A 14,471-nucleotide genomic window follows, 5' to 3' on the forward strand; every position below is an offset into this window, starting at 1 on the left:
GTTTCTATGTTTGCTAATCTCACCTATCCAAAGTAGTGTGTTCATTTTCATGAGTTTGTAAAATCCCAGCTTTATATACATGGCGACTTCAATGGGCAAAAGTAGGGACGGCGATTTGTAGCATGTTGATTTTCGTTACATCACTTTACTGGTGATTTACTATCAACTTATACTTTCATACATCGACAGGTTCAAACTCGCCCAAGAAAATCGCTGAAAAAGGCAAATTGATATATCCAGATAAATGCATTTCTAGGAATTTTTTTGCGAATGTTAAACTAAGTTTCAAAAACATAACAGCGAGCAATGTCCCTTTACTTTCATGAACAATAGAAGTCATAAATGGCTTAAATAAGCCATGAATGAGGCTAAACTTAAAAGTCTACAGTGATATACTACTGTGCCATAGCTCACCCAGAAACAGGAGAGGTGGCAGTGGTCAGTGCTGAAACAGAAATATTAGGGCTGGCAGTGTTCTTAAAAGACTCCAGTCACATTCTACTGTGCCATAGCTCGCCCAGAAACAGGAGAGGTGGCAGTGTTTAGTGCTGAAACAGAAATAATAGGGATGGCAGTGCTCTTGAAAGTCTCCAGGGACATCCTACTGTGCCATAGCTCACCCAGAAACAGGAGAGGTGGCAGTGTTCTTGCCAGTCTACAGTGTACATGCCATTGCTCATTGTCAGTGCTGAAATAGAAATAATAGGGCTGGCAGTGTTCTTAAAAGTCTCCAGTCTCTGTGTTATAGCTCACACAGAAGCAACCACCAGAATCAACCTCCTTTATGTCAAAGTGTACCAACTCAAACAAAAGTAAATATACAGTGGTGTGAATCTGTGATACATCAGGGTGAAGCATTAAAAGGTAAATGTCTTAATTACATCTTTCAATAAATCCCAAAAAAACTCATGAATCTCCATTCAAAACTGATTTAAGTTCTAAAACATAAAAGTTCTCACAATAGCGTAATTCCTGACAAGAGATGTACAAATCAAGGATTAGTTGAACTTGAAAATCTTTCAAAAGCTTTGCAAGCAATCCAAGCTTCATAAAGCATCAAGTACATATCCTTGGCAGCTGGTCCTTGTATACTTGTATTTGCTTCATCAGAAAAGTGTTATCCTGGTAGGCCATTTAGCTAATTCTTCGCTCCGAAATAGCCAAGGCATATAAGACTGTCTTCCTTTTACAAAGTAGACATAAAACATGTCAATATTTGACTATCAGTTCAGAGACTGAAGCATATACCATGCCCCTTGACCAAAAAACTTCAGGAAAAGGGGACTTTACAAAGTGGCACAAAGACCATATAATATGATGACTCCTTCACTTTGCCAATTACTACACCACTTTGTATGCACCTGCAATACACAAATATCTTTGTTATCAAACCTGCATGAGAACCTGTTGCACATTAACCCAAGAGTTAAGGAGTTCTGATCTAGGACTGAGTGGCTGATTCTAAAAAGTCTGCCGAGGTTAGGGCCAGGAAAAATGTGACTACATCACCCACTAGGCAGCAGAGGCTATATTCAGCCAAGTAGTATGCAAATTGCCACACTTTGCATGCGGTTTTCAGATCCAAACCGCAGGATTTTCTAACCTGCGGTTTGGAGGCTGAAAACACAAACTGCATGCAATGTGTCCAGTTGTGCAAACACCTACACTGCATTGCGCTTTAGACAAAACTGCCAGAAAAAAGGCACATTTTCTAGATAGGGTTCTTATAGTTCAAATAGTATGCCTCAGAAATACCAATATGGCACTAGCTGTGGAGTGGAGGGTCACACCACTGGTAATCTCCTGCCAAGTGGCAGTACTCTGTACTGTATTCCTCTACAAGAGGCCTGTATCACCTGTGGCTTTCTAGGTGTTGGGAAACTACAAGCCTCAGCATGCTTTGCCAGCTGATATCTGGCAGTTTATTCTTTGACTTTCACAGCACCTGCAGAGCCACAGGTTGTCCAGGCCTATTGTAAAGCTTTTCGGGCTTGCTTAAGAGTTTGAAGACCAGCATTTGATGAGGATGTATTCTGTAGATAATTGTAATATAATTACAGTGTTTCATAAAATGAGTTGACAGAGAAGAGAGCCTTGGGGAGCACTTTGCAGGTGTGAAGTAATGACTCCAAGGCCCTGCTTATTAATGCCAGAGGATTGCATTCTTAAATAGTTCTCACTATGGAGACTAAGGTATTTTGTCTATGATAGGCCTGTATGTCAAGATGCAGCAGTATTGGAGAGGTCTCGCAGGAGAAATACATAAGAAGTAATATTTTGGGTGCATATATGCTCATACAGAGGACAAACAGGTCTTGATATGACAGTGTGCTTTACACCAATGTCATTATTCTACCTCCTGTTTGTCCAACACTATAAACAGGATTCTCTTACCTGTTGTGTCTCCGTTTTAAATGCATGTCAGTATATTTGCATGCAGCAGAGCTGTGGTAGTTGGTCTAATAAGTCTAATCACAGGAGAGAATGGGGAAAATCATCATCATCATCATCAGTTATTTATATAGCGCCACTAATGCCGCAGCGCTGTGCAGAAAACTCACATCAGTCCCTGCCCCATTGGAGCTTAAAGTCTAAATTCCCTAACATACACAGAGAGAGAGAGAGAGACTAGGGTCAATTTTGATAGCAGCCAATTAACCAACCTGTATGTTTTTGGAGTGTGGGAGGAAACCAGAGCACCTGGAGGAAGTCCACGCAGACACAGGGAGAACATGCAAACACCACACAGATAAGGCTGGTCGGGAATCAAACTCATGACCCCAGTGCTGTGAGGCAGAAGTGCTAACCACTAGGCTACTGTGAAGAATGTAACTTTTGCCATGGTAATAATATTTGAGAAATAGCAAATGCATATATTTTTCTAAATCATAAATATGAATTCAATAACTAAATATCACATACTGTAGTTCAAAGTCTGGATGAATTAATGCTCAAAACATATGTATAATTGTCTTCCTTTATAGGTGAAATAATTTCAGCACTTAGTGACACTGAACTTCTAAATACAACATATGTGTTGTTTACATCAGACCATGGAGAACTTGCTATGGAACATAGGCAGTTTTACAAGATGAGCATGTATGAAGGAAGCTCCCATGTTCCACTTCTAATAATGGGACCTACAGTAAGACCTGGACAAAGAATACCAAATATTGTTTCTCTTGTGGACCTTTATCCCACCATGCTTGGTAGGTTGTAGAAACAACTAACTGTCAAATAGGGCTTACTCATTTGTCACCAATAGAGGTAATTTACAAAGTAAAAATCGGCGAGGAACAAAACCCTTGTTGGTAGCTCTGTGCTTGTTTAGCGCGAAACCATATGGGATTACGGAGCAACATGGGGTGCGATGAGATGTGTGGAGTGTGCCTTGCAATGTGTGGCGTAGATGCATTAGGGTGCCTAGTTTTGTAGAGCAGTGCAAAAACAAAATTATATTTTGTGGAACAAATCATTAAAATGATGGAGGGGATATATGCATTTATAACCCTTTCTTACACACAAAAGGGACATATGTAATAAAGTCAGTTCCGACATCCCTTTGGCCATAAATAAGGTTAACCCATGCAGTACATTAGCATTAAAACTAAAATGTTTTATTTAATGGAAGGAGTGATAGGAAGTTGGACTTTTGAAGTGCTGCTAACACTTTATACACTGCTCCTCTTCAGATCATACCACCTCTTCGCACACCCACTCACTAGGACTTCTAGTTTGTGGAGCAAAGAGTAGGTGCGTTGGATGAAACACCAAGGGCTAGATTTACTAAGCTGCGGGTTTGCAAAAGTGGGGATGTTGCCTATAGCAACCAATCAGATTCTAGCTTTCATTTATTTAGTACCTTCTACAAAATGACAGCTAGAATCTGATTGGTTGCTATAGGCAACATCCCCACTTTTTCAAACCCGCAGCTTAGTAAATCTAGCCCCAAGGGTCATGGGTGTAAAAGCAAGGTCTTGTGCGCTACCCATCGAGTGTACTTTATTAATGACTTTCAATGTGTCCTGAAAAATTACTTCACCAATCACAATTGTTATTTGAGACTGGTATATAATTATGTAGTGTTTCAGGTTTAATCTAATATAATGTGTCATAGCAAAATCACTTTTTTAATATTTGTTTTTATCTCTGTTTTAGAAATTGCTGGAGTTTCTAGTTCTCAAAACATAAGTGGCTTGTCTCTAATGCCATTATTAAGTACGTGGTCAGAGAATGATATATTTTCAAGTTCTGATTTGCAGCCTAACTGGGCACTGAGTCAGTTTCATGGATCTGATGCAAATGCCTCAATGTATATGCTACGAGAAAATAACTGGAAGTACATTGCATACGCAGATGGTGATTTAGTTCCTCCACAGCTGTTTGGTAAGTTGATTGCTTTGGATATTTCATGTATGAAGTGTATTTTGTTTTTTTCTAAATTTACAGCTGGTTATTCAGGCTTAATATTTGTGTAGGTATTTGTAATAGCCCCCCTATTACAAATTTGATATTAGTGACTAAAGGTGTGACCTATGAGTCAGGTTAGATGCCCCAATCCATTTCAGAGATCCACAAAAGTTTTGGATAATCCAAATATCAGAGACACCACCCTCAGAAACTACAAGACAACCGAAGCATAGACTGCATTGCTGAGATAGGAGGAGGGGGAGTGGGGGGACCGACCTTTTCATTTGTACTGGACCCCACAATTTCTGATGGCAGTCTTGTTGGTTACATACACTCTGATAGAGAGTGTATCTAATGTTACCAGGAGCTAAACTTTTCAGTTTGAAGGTGATAGTTTGAAGCCCTCTCCATATGTCCAGCCTCTCTCACAAATTTATCCACCCACCATCAGCGGTTTTGAAATCACCTTTGGAAATAGCAAATGACTCCCCTCTGAAGACAGATACTACAGCTGCAGGTGACACTAGATATACTCTTCAAGAATGTGTATCTAACCAATGAAAACCATGTTATACATGGGCTTAAGTCTAATTTAGGTATAAAAAATATGAACTTATGATTACCACTGCTGTTTCTACATATTTTAGCAATATCTCCTATTGCTTTCTAATTTGACTACGAGCAAGTGTGTGTGTGTGTGTTTTGGTTTGGTTTTAGAAAATTATTTAACTATGTAATGTATTATAGAACATACTGTAACTTGTTTTACAGTTTATTTGATTTTGTTTGCCATTATAAAATCATATATAATTATATAACTAAGTTATAATTGTATATCATCTTGCCATGCACTGTGTGAAAGGTTGACATCTTGGTACTAGTGTATGTGGCGTATTCTGTACACTATTATCTTGTATCACAGAACCTTTTGGACTCCCATAGCCTACCCACTTATGCGTCTTAATACGTTTCCTTAAAACACAATCAGTAATTAAATCAATACTGTAATACCTGTAACTATTTTTTTTTATCGTGCTTCATGCAGTTGTCATGAGAAAAAAAACACACATAAACTGCATAAGTGGATTGTTGCTATGGCATCTTGTTTCCTAGCAGGACCAGAATATTTATGTAGGTTGATTCAACTTGTAGTAGATCATTGTAGCTTTCAAAATGCACTTATCAGGCACTGATTTTAGAAATTGTACATAAATATTTTCATGCCAACATCTTCTTGCCAATTGCATAGTTGCCAACATTTTAAAAGTTACCAGGAACACTTTGCTACTGAGCCTGTGCATCTAAGTGCACCTTGCGCTATTCTGTCTCGGCAGACCTTGGAGCAATACAAGCTCCATGATGTCATGTTTCCTTAAATATTGTAACAAGTTAAATTAATGTCATGTGCTCCTCTTCAATAAATATCAACTTATGAAGATAACTTAAGAATACATGGTAAGAAAGGCAACGTAGCGTCAAAAAATACATTTTTACAGTGCAATTAGTCAATATTGAAAAATAGACAAATCTGTCTGCAAATCTGGAAATGAATAACAGTTGTCAGTTAAGCACTTGCTATAGATGTATGTATAATTTATTGATAAAACACTGATAATATTCTATTGCATAAAGGGTTGTTTGTAAATGTAAAATAAAGCAGAGTTACAGCATAAAAACTAGAGATGCTCACTGACCCCCGTGAAGTGGTTTTGGTTTTGGGTTTGGATCTGGATTAGCTTCATGTTTTGGTTTTGGCAAAACCGCCCTCGTGTGTTTTGGTTTTGGTTTTGGATCTGTATTTTTTAGAAAATGGCTAAAATCACATAATTTTGCTCTTTTCTTGATCCTACATTATTATTAACCTCAATAACACTAATTTCAAGTCATTTGCAGTCAATTTTGACCACCTCACAGGTCACATTATTATTTTCATACACTTTCGGACAAATACTGCAGCGACCTGGCTGGATGCTAAGCGACAGAGCAATGACTCAAACACACAGCAGTTCCTACCACATCTAGGACACATTGGCACACAGCAGTGGCAGAAAAGAAAAGTGGTGCAAGATGGAATTGTCCTTGGGCCCTCCGACCCACCCTTTTGTTGGATCTTAAAAAGGACATGCACACTTTAACAAACCAAGCACTTCAGCCACAAAAGTGGCACTCCTTGTGGCTGAAGTGCTTGGTTTGTTTGGGCCCCCACAAAACAAGGTAACAATGGGCTTAAGGCAACTAAGGTAACAGTGCTGTTAATGAACTCTACTGTGGCAAGATGTTGTTGTCATCATCCTCAGCCTCAACATCCTCATTAGCGCCCTCGTGGGGTACACAAATATCCCCCTCATCCTGTTGCAATTCCAAAGTGGCATCCTCAATTGCTGTATCACCGGCTACACTCGGGCTGTTCAGGCACACATCTGCAGAAATGCTGAAAGGAGCCTTCTTTATGGGTACACTATCAGACAGGTCAGGATTACACATAGCACTCGTGGATGGACTCTCCTCAGGGATTTGTGTCATTTCTGAATCTGAACATACATTTTTCTCTAATGCCTTACTGTTTTCTTCCAGCTCGGCTTTTACACTTAAAAGTATTTGTGCACCACTTTTGGAGTCCGAATGACAAGGTCTTGCTTGGTCACGACTGGCCTTACAAGAAGATTCCTCAGTAACAGTTGCAGAACTCACACTCATAGAGAAAGGCAAAGGCCTCATTCTTTCTTTGCCACTGCGTGTGTAGAATGGCATGTTGGCAATTCTATTTTTTTCTTCAGATAATTTTGCCTGGATTACAGCTCTTTTTTTCTTGACCAAGGTAAAAGGTGCTTTGTTTACTTTTTTGCTTCCCTGACTTAAAAACACTATGCACTTTTACATAGGCTTTAGCAGATAACGTACAGGGATTACTATCATCATGACTGGTGGCAGCAGCTGCTTGGTGCTCCTGGTCTTCTGTGTACTGCTGTGAATCCATTTTGATAACACCATACACTTTGACTGCAAATTCAGAGGAAAAGCCTGCAAGGCCTAGTAGTTGTATTTCAGCAATGGCAATTAGTAATGGAGCAATGGAGCTCTTCACTTTAGGTGTATATAACACTGTACACTTTTTGGTGCAAATTCAGAAGAAAGGCTTGCAAGGACTGGTATTTGTATTTCAGCAATGACAATTACCAACGCAGCTCTCCTTTTTGTGTTACCTATTTTACACAGTGGAACTTGACTGCAGAATTGCACCAACCCTGACAGCACTATGATTTGTATTTTTCACCAGACAGCCTAGAGTCCCATCATTTTGTTGTCGCTTGGCAGCCTACAGTTTGTGTTGTCGGGTGGGAGTTTCGGAGACAGAGAGTCAAGCAAGGAGCCCAAATCATTTACCAAACCCCAAATGGAGAGCCAGCCTCAAGATTATTATGCTGAGGAAAGTCAAGCGGCACTGTCAGGCTACAACATGTGCCTGCATTTGGGCAGTTTTCAGCTGTGCTTTTGGGGTAGAAGGGACCAACAGAGGATGGGGGACTAAAGCTAGGCTAACCCATTTTTATTTTATGTGATTGTTCTTCTGATCCTTCCCCAGTAGGCTTCACACTCTTGTCCTCCTTTTTGTCAGCAATTATTATGAATGCATGTTATCTGATGGCCATATATGTACAGCTAACAGGGTGTGGGACAGAACACGGAAGTATAGTCTTTTACTGCTGTGCTCAGCACGTGGCAAAAGTATAGCATTGTTAGGCAGTCTTTGCTGGGACAGCTGCTTATCGGAGGAGCTGTCCCGGCATGAGTTAATTGATAATTAACTACTGTAATTCGTATCTCATTGCTGCGAACATGGCGATAAGAGATGTTGGTAAACTGACTATTTTTGGGAAGCTTCTTAAATAGACCTCATAGACACAAGTGCTTTGCAGCCACAACAAATTATTCTATACATTATAAATGATTATTTACTGTATATGGAACAATTTTATAGTTTAATATGTCCATTTTCTGTAAGAATTAAATCTACTTTCATAGAGATACTAGTAGGTGGTTTCAGCTCTTTTAGTTGAAAAGCATGTTTTAGTAATAATTACAACACATTAGTATATGTATTGTAATTATCAGAAACATACATTTCCACTGATGATTAATAAACCCATCATACTTAGCAGTATACATCCTTGTACCCTGCAATGCTAACTGATGGAAAGAAGTAAACAGGTTTGGTTCCTGTTATTTTTTTTAGAAATTCACCAATGACATATAATTACTGTTTCACAAAACAAATGTTATATAATTGTTATTACTGCAGTGTAATTGCGTGTTTACGTAATTGCAACATATGACATGCATTTACAGGAATAATTGCCTACATGTGTTCCCATTTACTTTAGCAGTGTTATGTGCCAGTAGATGCTCATTCTTTCCTGTTCTTTTTAAGTGTGCGTTCTTATTTTAAATGGTACATTATTGATCAGCATCCTATTATGATTTTTAACTGTATTTATGAATATACTGTTTTATAGCTTTTGCTTATATCAGTTCATTAACCCCTGCAATCCTCCCATGTTCATTTTAGTAGTGGCATTGATTGGATCCTTATCAGTGCTTCATTACTGCCTGTGATTTTGTGGTGTTACCTAATATATTTAAAAACATTAAATTACATCGACATATAAAATGCAAGAGGTGTGTGTGTGGGGGTGTATTTGTTTCTCTAAACTATCTTCATTTTCACAAGTTCCTAAAACTTTTATATTTTGTGAATCTTGCTAGCGACTCTTGAAGTATAGCAACTTGTATTGTAGATATAAATTTTTTTGATAGTAATGTCATGCCAGCAATTAAGATATTTTTAAAAAGCAGCATTTCTTCACTGAAGGATTGATACATAGTACTCAATATACAGTATTTTGGTGATTTAGCAATTAAGCACAACGTTTAACACCTATTTGAATTACTTTGTGAACATAATGCTCACTAGTGTCCACATGGTGCATCACCCGGCTGGGATTCCTTTTAAACTAGTCGCAAAGGGGCGCAACTCTTCCTCAAGCTGCTCCCTCTTGCAGTTACTCAACTGCTCACCGCAGCGCACTTCCTCTACACCACCTCACCTCTGGCAGCGGATCCCTTCTTGGTTCCTCATTCGGTTAGCAGCTAACGGCAGCTACTGACTCCACACACTTGTGGTATGCCATTAGTATGGTTATGTGATAGCTTCACTGCCGCCTACTGTTGCTATCAAATGACACCACATAGGTGATGTCACTTAGGTGTTTTGAGACTGTGTATGGTCCAGGCAGCCTGGACCTTGTTCTGATGCTTGGGCACCAGAACCTTCTGCCCAACCTCTAAAATTTGGCGCACGCACACTGATCATAACAAATCTTCTGCTTGGTTCTCTAGGTTAGCTTGCGCGAGCCCCATGAGATTCTCTAACCACTCTCTGAATTTTAACACATACTCCACCACAAAGATATCCTGGGTGGGTAGCTCCACTTTCCTAGACCTTTGGAACATGTCAAGAGGTCCCCAGACTCTGTGTCCATATAGCAATTCAAAGGGGGAGAAACTGGTAGATTCCCGTGGCACCTTTCGATAAGCAAACAGGGGGTATGGCGTCTCCAGTCCACCCTCCGAGTTTACAAATGTCCGTACTATATGTTGCAGAGTGCAGTTGAACCACTTGCATAGTCTGTTAGTTTGGGGATGGTAGGTGGTTGTACAGGGTTGCCTTACTATGCAATTTGCTCAGAGACACTGGACCAGTTCACTCATGAACTGTATCCCTTCATCGGTTAGGCCCTCACTGGGGAACCCTACTCTACTAAATATTTCTAGCAGCATGTCTGCTAGCTTTTCTGCAGTTTTGAAGGACAGAGCTACAGCCTCAGGGTACCTTGTGGCGTAATCCACAACAGTAAAGATATATCTCTTCCCCAATTTACTGGGCACTGGCAGGGGACCTACAATATCCACAGCCACTTGCTGGAAAGGATCCCCAACTATTGGCAAGGACCTAAGGTAAGCATGAACACTGGGGTGTCCAAGCCACTGACATCATCCAACATTCCAGGACAGAAATAGGTGCTTCATTGTTAGGTCTCTCCCCTGGTGTCCAGCCATAAGGATTTTGTGAACAGTTGCATTAAAAAGCTAAGTGGAACCACCAGTTGAACTTTTTCCCGGACTGGTCTATCCCCATCTACTTTCCTGGTTACCCGGTACATCAACCCTTTATGCCAGGTCACACTCTCCACCCCCCGCAAATGAAAGTTCACTGCCAGCTAGGCGTCTCATGCCTTTCAGCAATGGATCAGAGATCTGAGTTACCTTGAACTCTTTCCTGCAGCTCTCACTATCATCTAAGATGGGATGCTCTGCAGGGAGGTCTGTGTTATAATCACCCCAGCATACTGCCAGGAGCAGGAGCATCACCGGGCACTCCCACGAGATTGGTCGGAGACAATATCTTCTGTGCTGCTAAGGGACGTAATCTTTCCAGAGGCAAAGAGCTGGCTGGTTCCTGAAGATTTAACAGCTAGAAACTTTTCTTCTAGGCTGACTAATGCTGTGGTTGCTGGTAATGGCTGTTGTCCAGCATCTGTGGGTCTTTCCTCTGGACTGGGTTGTGCAAATGTCGATCCTGAAGACGGTAATTTGGCAGGTTGGCTATGGGTAATGGAGGTGAGAAATGCTGTCACAATTCCAGCCCCAAAATCCTTGCCCATGATCACATCAGAGGGGAAGCCATGTAAACTCCTGCCCATCTCCCCAGTCCCGATAGACCTTTGCTACAGGCACTTCCTTTTCCACTCCATCTGCCACAGTAACTTTGGCAGAGCGTCCCTGCAATACTGCTGAAGGATCAATAAAATGGGGCCTCATTACATTGATTGAGGCCCTGAGTCTCTAAGTCCTTCTTCATGCAGGAGTTCCACTTGGACTGGCTGCAGGTTTCTCCACATGTTATTTGGGGGGTCTGTTGGTCAAACAAGTGACTCTCTCCGCTGAGTCACTTTCCTCACTACCACAATCCTCTGGACTGACTTGTGTGGCAACACTCTCTTTGGGCTCACCTCTGCCAGACAGATAAATCAGCCAGGCCCCAGGATTTGGATTAGTAGCAAGTCTAGGTTGCTTGGGTTGTGGGACAGTCCATCCTCAGGTGATCAATTTTCTCGCAACCACAAAACTTTCTCTCCAGCCAGGCTCCGGTGATCTCTGATAACATTCAGGGCCCCGGTGGAGAAAGGGCTGGCTAGAAGCTCCCTGCTTTGTGGGTACTTGCTGGGGAGATCATGATGACCAGAAGAGTGGTGTTTTCCTGTTCATATAGTTCTTTGGAGCTGGCTGCTAGACTGGCGCTTCAGTCCGTGTGGCCAAACTGCCACATACATTTCTGTCAACTGGACCACTGCTGCTTTGATGGTTGCTGGGGTATAGTCCAATACCCATTCCTTCACCTCTGTGCGCACCGGCGGTGAAACTAGTCTCAGCACATTTAAGTCCACTAATTCTTTCCAGGACTTGGCGACAGATACATCAATCCATCCCATTGCCAACTGCCACAACTGGTTGTCAAATTCCTTATGGCTGATGTGAGAGCTTTTATCCAAGTCCTGACGCTAGGCCTGACTTATATTAGCTAAGAAGTCCAATGCTAAACAAATTAATGACACCTGCTGAGAGGGATTTCCTTGAGCTCACCAGAGGTTGAACTCAATAATTGTGCACTATCCAGCTCTCCTTTGGGGCCTTAAGGAGGCATTAATTAAAGATTTTGTGGGTGATACAAGGGCTACGCTTGTTAACAGCCTAGTAATATTGTCATCCACATACATTAGAGAAGTGTCTCTAGTATGTCTATGACTCCCTAGAAGGAGTCAGTGGATAACCCTAGGGGAATCTTTGGCCCTTTGTGCAACTGGCTGATCAGAGAGAACCAGACTTTGGATGGCCATACAGGGTACAGCACCACTATTTGAGGTACCCGGTCCAGCCTGATTTTCTGTAGGACCTTTAGGAGAAGGGCAGTGGGAGGGAATGCATAGGGGTGAGTCAGAAGCGTGCAAAGGAAAGACATTGCATTCATCCTCCATACTCCTTTCATCCATATTCTGGATACAAATCATGGAATCTGACCATTCACGTGGCTGGCAAAGAGGTCTATATCTAAGTTCCTGAAGGTATGAACTATTTTCTGGTAGACTTGTGTTTTCAGTGCCACTGAGTCTAGGGATATCAATCTGCTAGTTTATTTAGTTCCCCTAGAATGTAAGTCTGTACATCTACACGCTATTATTAATCATGAATCACATGACATTGAAACAGTAACCTCCCCAGAAAGCAGGGCTGGACTGGCCATCTGGCCCTTCTGGCAAATGCCAGAAGGGCCGATAGTCAGACGGCCCGGTCTGAGCTGTCAGTGCACTGACCGTGCACTGCACGGTGTGTGCACTGACACTTCCTGGTCACATGTGCCGCACGCAGTGCTGCGCGAGGCACATCTGACCAGTACAGGTCCTGGAAGGCAGCTGACGGAGAGTGGATAGAAGCAGACAGGCAAGAAGCTGAGAAGGTAAGTACAGAAAAAGGGGGGGGGGGTAGGTGACAGCCAGACAGAAAACGAGGGAGAAGAGAAAGATTGCCACACAGGAAACAGGGGGAGGGGGGGGGGGATAATATTATTTTGCTCACTACTGTGTGGCATAATATGACTTGGGAGCACTATTGGGGAATAATATCAACTGGGGGCACTATTGGGGCATAATATCAACTGGGGGCACTATTGGGGGATAATATCAACTGGGGGCACTTTTGTGGCATAATATCAACTGGGGGCACTATTAGGGCATAATATCAACTGGGGGCACTTTTGTGGCATAATATCAACTGGGGGCACTACTGTGTGGTATAATGATTTTGGGGCACCACTGTGTGGCATAATATGATTTTGGGGCACTATTGTGTAGCATAATATCAACTGGGGGCACTATTGGGGCATAATATCAACTGGGGGCACTTTTGTGGCATAATATCAACTGGGGGCACTATTGGGGCATAATATCAACTGGGGGCACTATTGGGGCATAATATCAACTGGGGGCACTACTGTGTGGTATAATATGATTTGGGGCACTACTGTGTGGTATAATATGATTTGGGGGCACTACTGTGTGGCATAATATGATTTTGGGGCACTACTGTGTGGCATAATATGATTTTGGGGCACTATTGTGTGGCATAATATCAACTGGGGGCACTATTGGGGCATAATATCAACTGGGGGCACTTTTGTGGCATAATATCAACTGGGGGCACTATTGGGGCATAATATCAACTGGGGGCACTATTGGGGCATAATATCAACTGGGGGCACTACTGTGTGGTATAATATGATTTGGGGCACTACTGTGTGGTATAATATGATTTGGGGGCACTACTGTGTGGCATAATATGATTTTGGGGCACTACTGTGTGGCATAATATCAGTTGGGGGCATGTACTCAGGCATGAGGGAAGGAGGAGAATGTTAATATAATATGGGAGGTAGGCTATTAATTTAATGGTGGAGTTTAGGTGGGGGCTATTTTTTTAATTGGTGCTATTTTATTTGTGGGGTGATGTGGGTTAATTTAATATTGGGGCCTAGCAATTTAAGATGGGGTGATAGGACCTTTAATTTAATGCTGGGGTGGTTTGGGGGCTATTAATTTAAAGTGGGGCTGTTTGGGAAAAAAATGTCTATATATTAAATGTGAATATGAATTATTTAATGGCAGTGATGGTTGCAGGAAATAGGTATATTTATTAAATGTAAATGTTATTTAATTTATTGCTGGGGCTGTTTGGAGGGAGGGAAATAGGTTTATTTATCATCATCAGCAGCTATTTATATTAAATGTGAATACTAGTATTTTAATGTTGAGGCTGAAGGGAGGCCTAATTATAAAACATGGGTTGTATTGATTAAACACCAGGGCTGGTTGGAGTTTTCTAAATTACATGTACCCATTTTTTTTTCCAAATAGGGCCTCCAACATTCCAGTATCCAGACAAGCAGCAAC

The 14,471-nt window shown here is 41.4% G+C and overlaps 1 protein-coding gene across 2 annotated transcripts in view; it reads left to right on the forward strand.

Annotated features, from left to right (window-relative positions):
* The window catches only part of ARSK (arylsulfatase family member K), a 65,189-nt gene that overhangs the window by 35,520 nt on the left and 15,198 nt on the right, over window positions 1–14,471 (forward strand). For both annotated transcript variants that reach the window (XR_012678332.1, XM_075181171.1), the window contains exons 6-7: window positions 2,985–3,209; window positions 4,159–4,386. Coding sequence is in view for 1 of the 2 variants with exons in the window: in XM_075181171.1 (XP_075037272.1) it covers window positions 2,985–3,209; window positions 4,159–4,386 (453 nt within the window). In the remaining variant the exon portion in view is untranslated. The remainder of the gene's footprint in view (window positions 1–2,984; window positions 3,210–4,158; window positions 4,387–14,471) is intronic.

This window comes from Mixophyes fleayi, chromosome 1 (assembly GCF_038048845.1).
Source record: "Mixophyes fleayi isolate aMixFle1 chromosome 1, aMixFle1.hap1, whole genome shotgun sequence".
Taxonomy (NCBI): Eukaryota; Metazoa; Chordata; class Amphibia; order Anura; family Limnodynastidae; genus Mixophyes; species Mixophyes fleayi.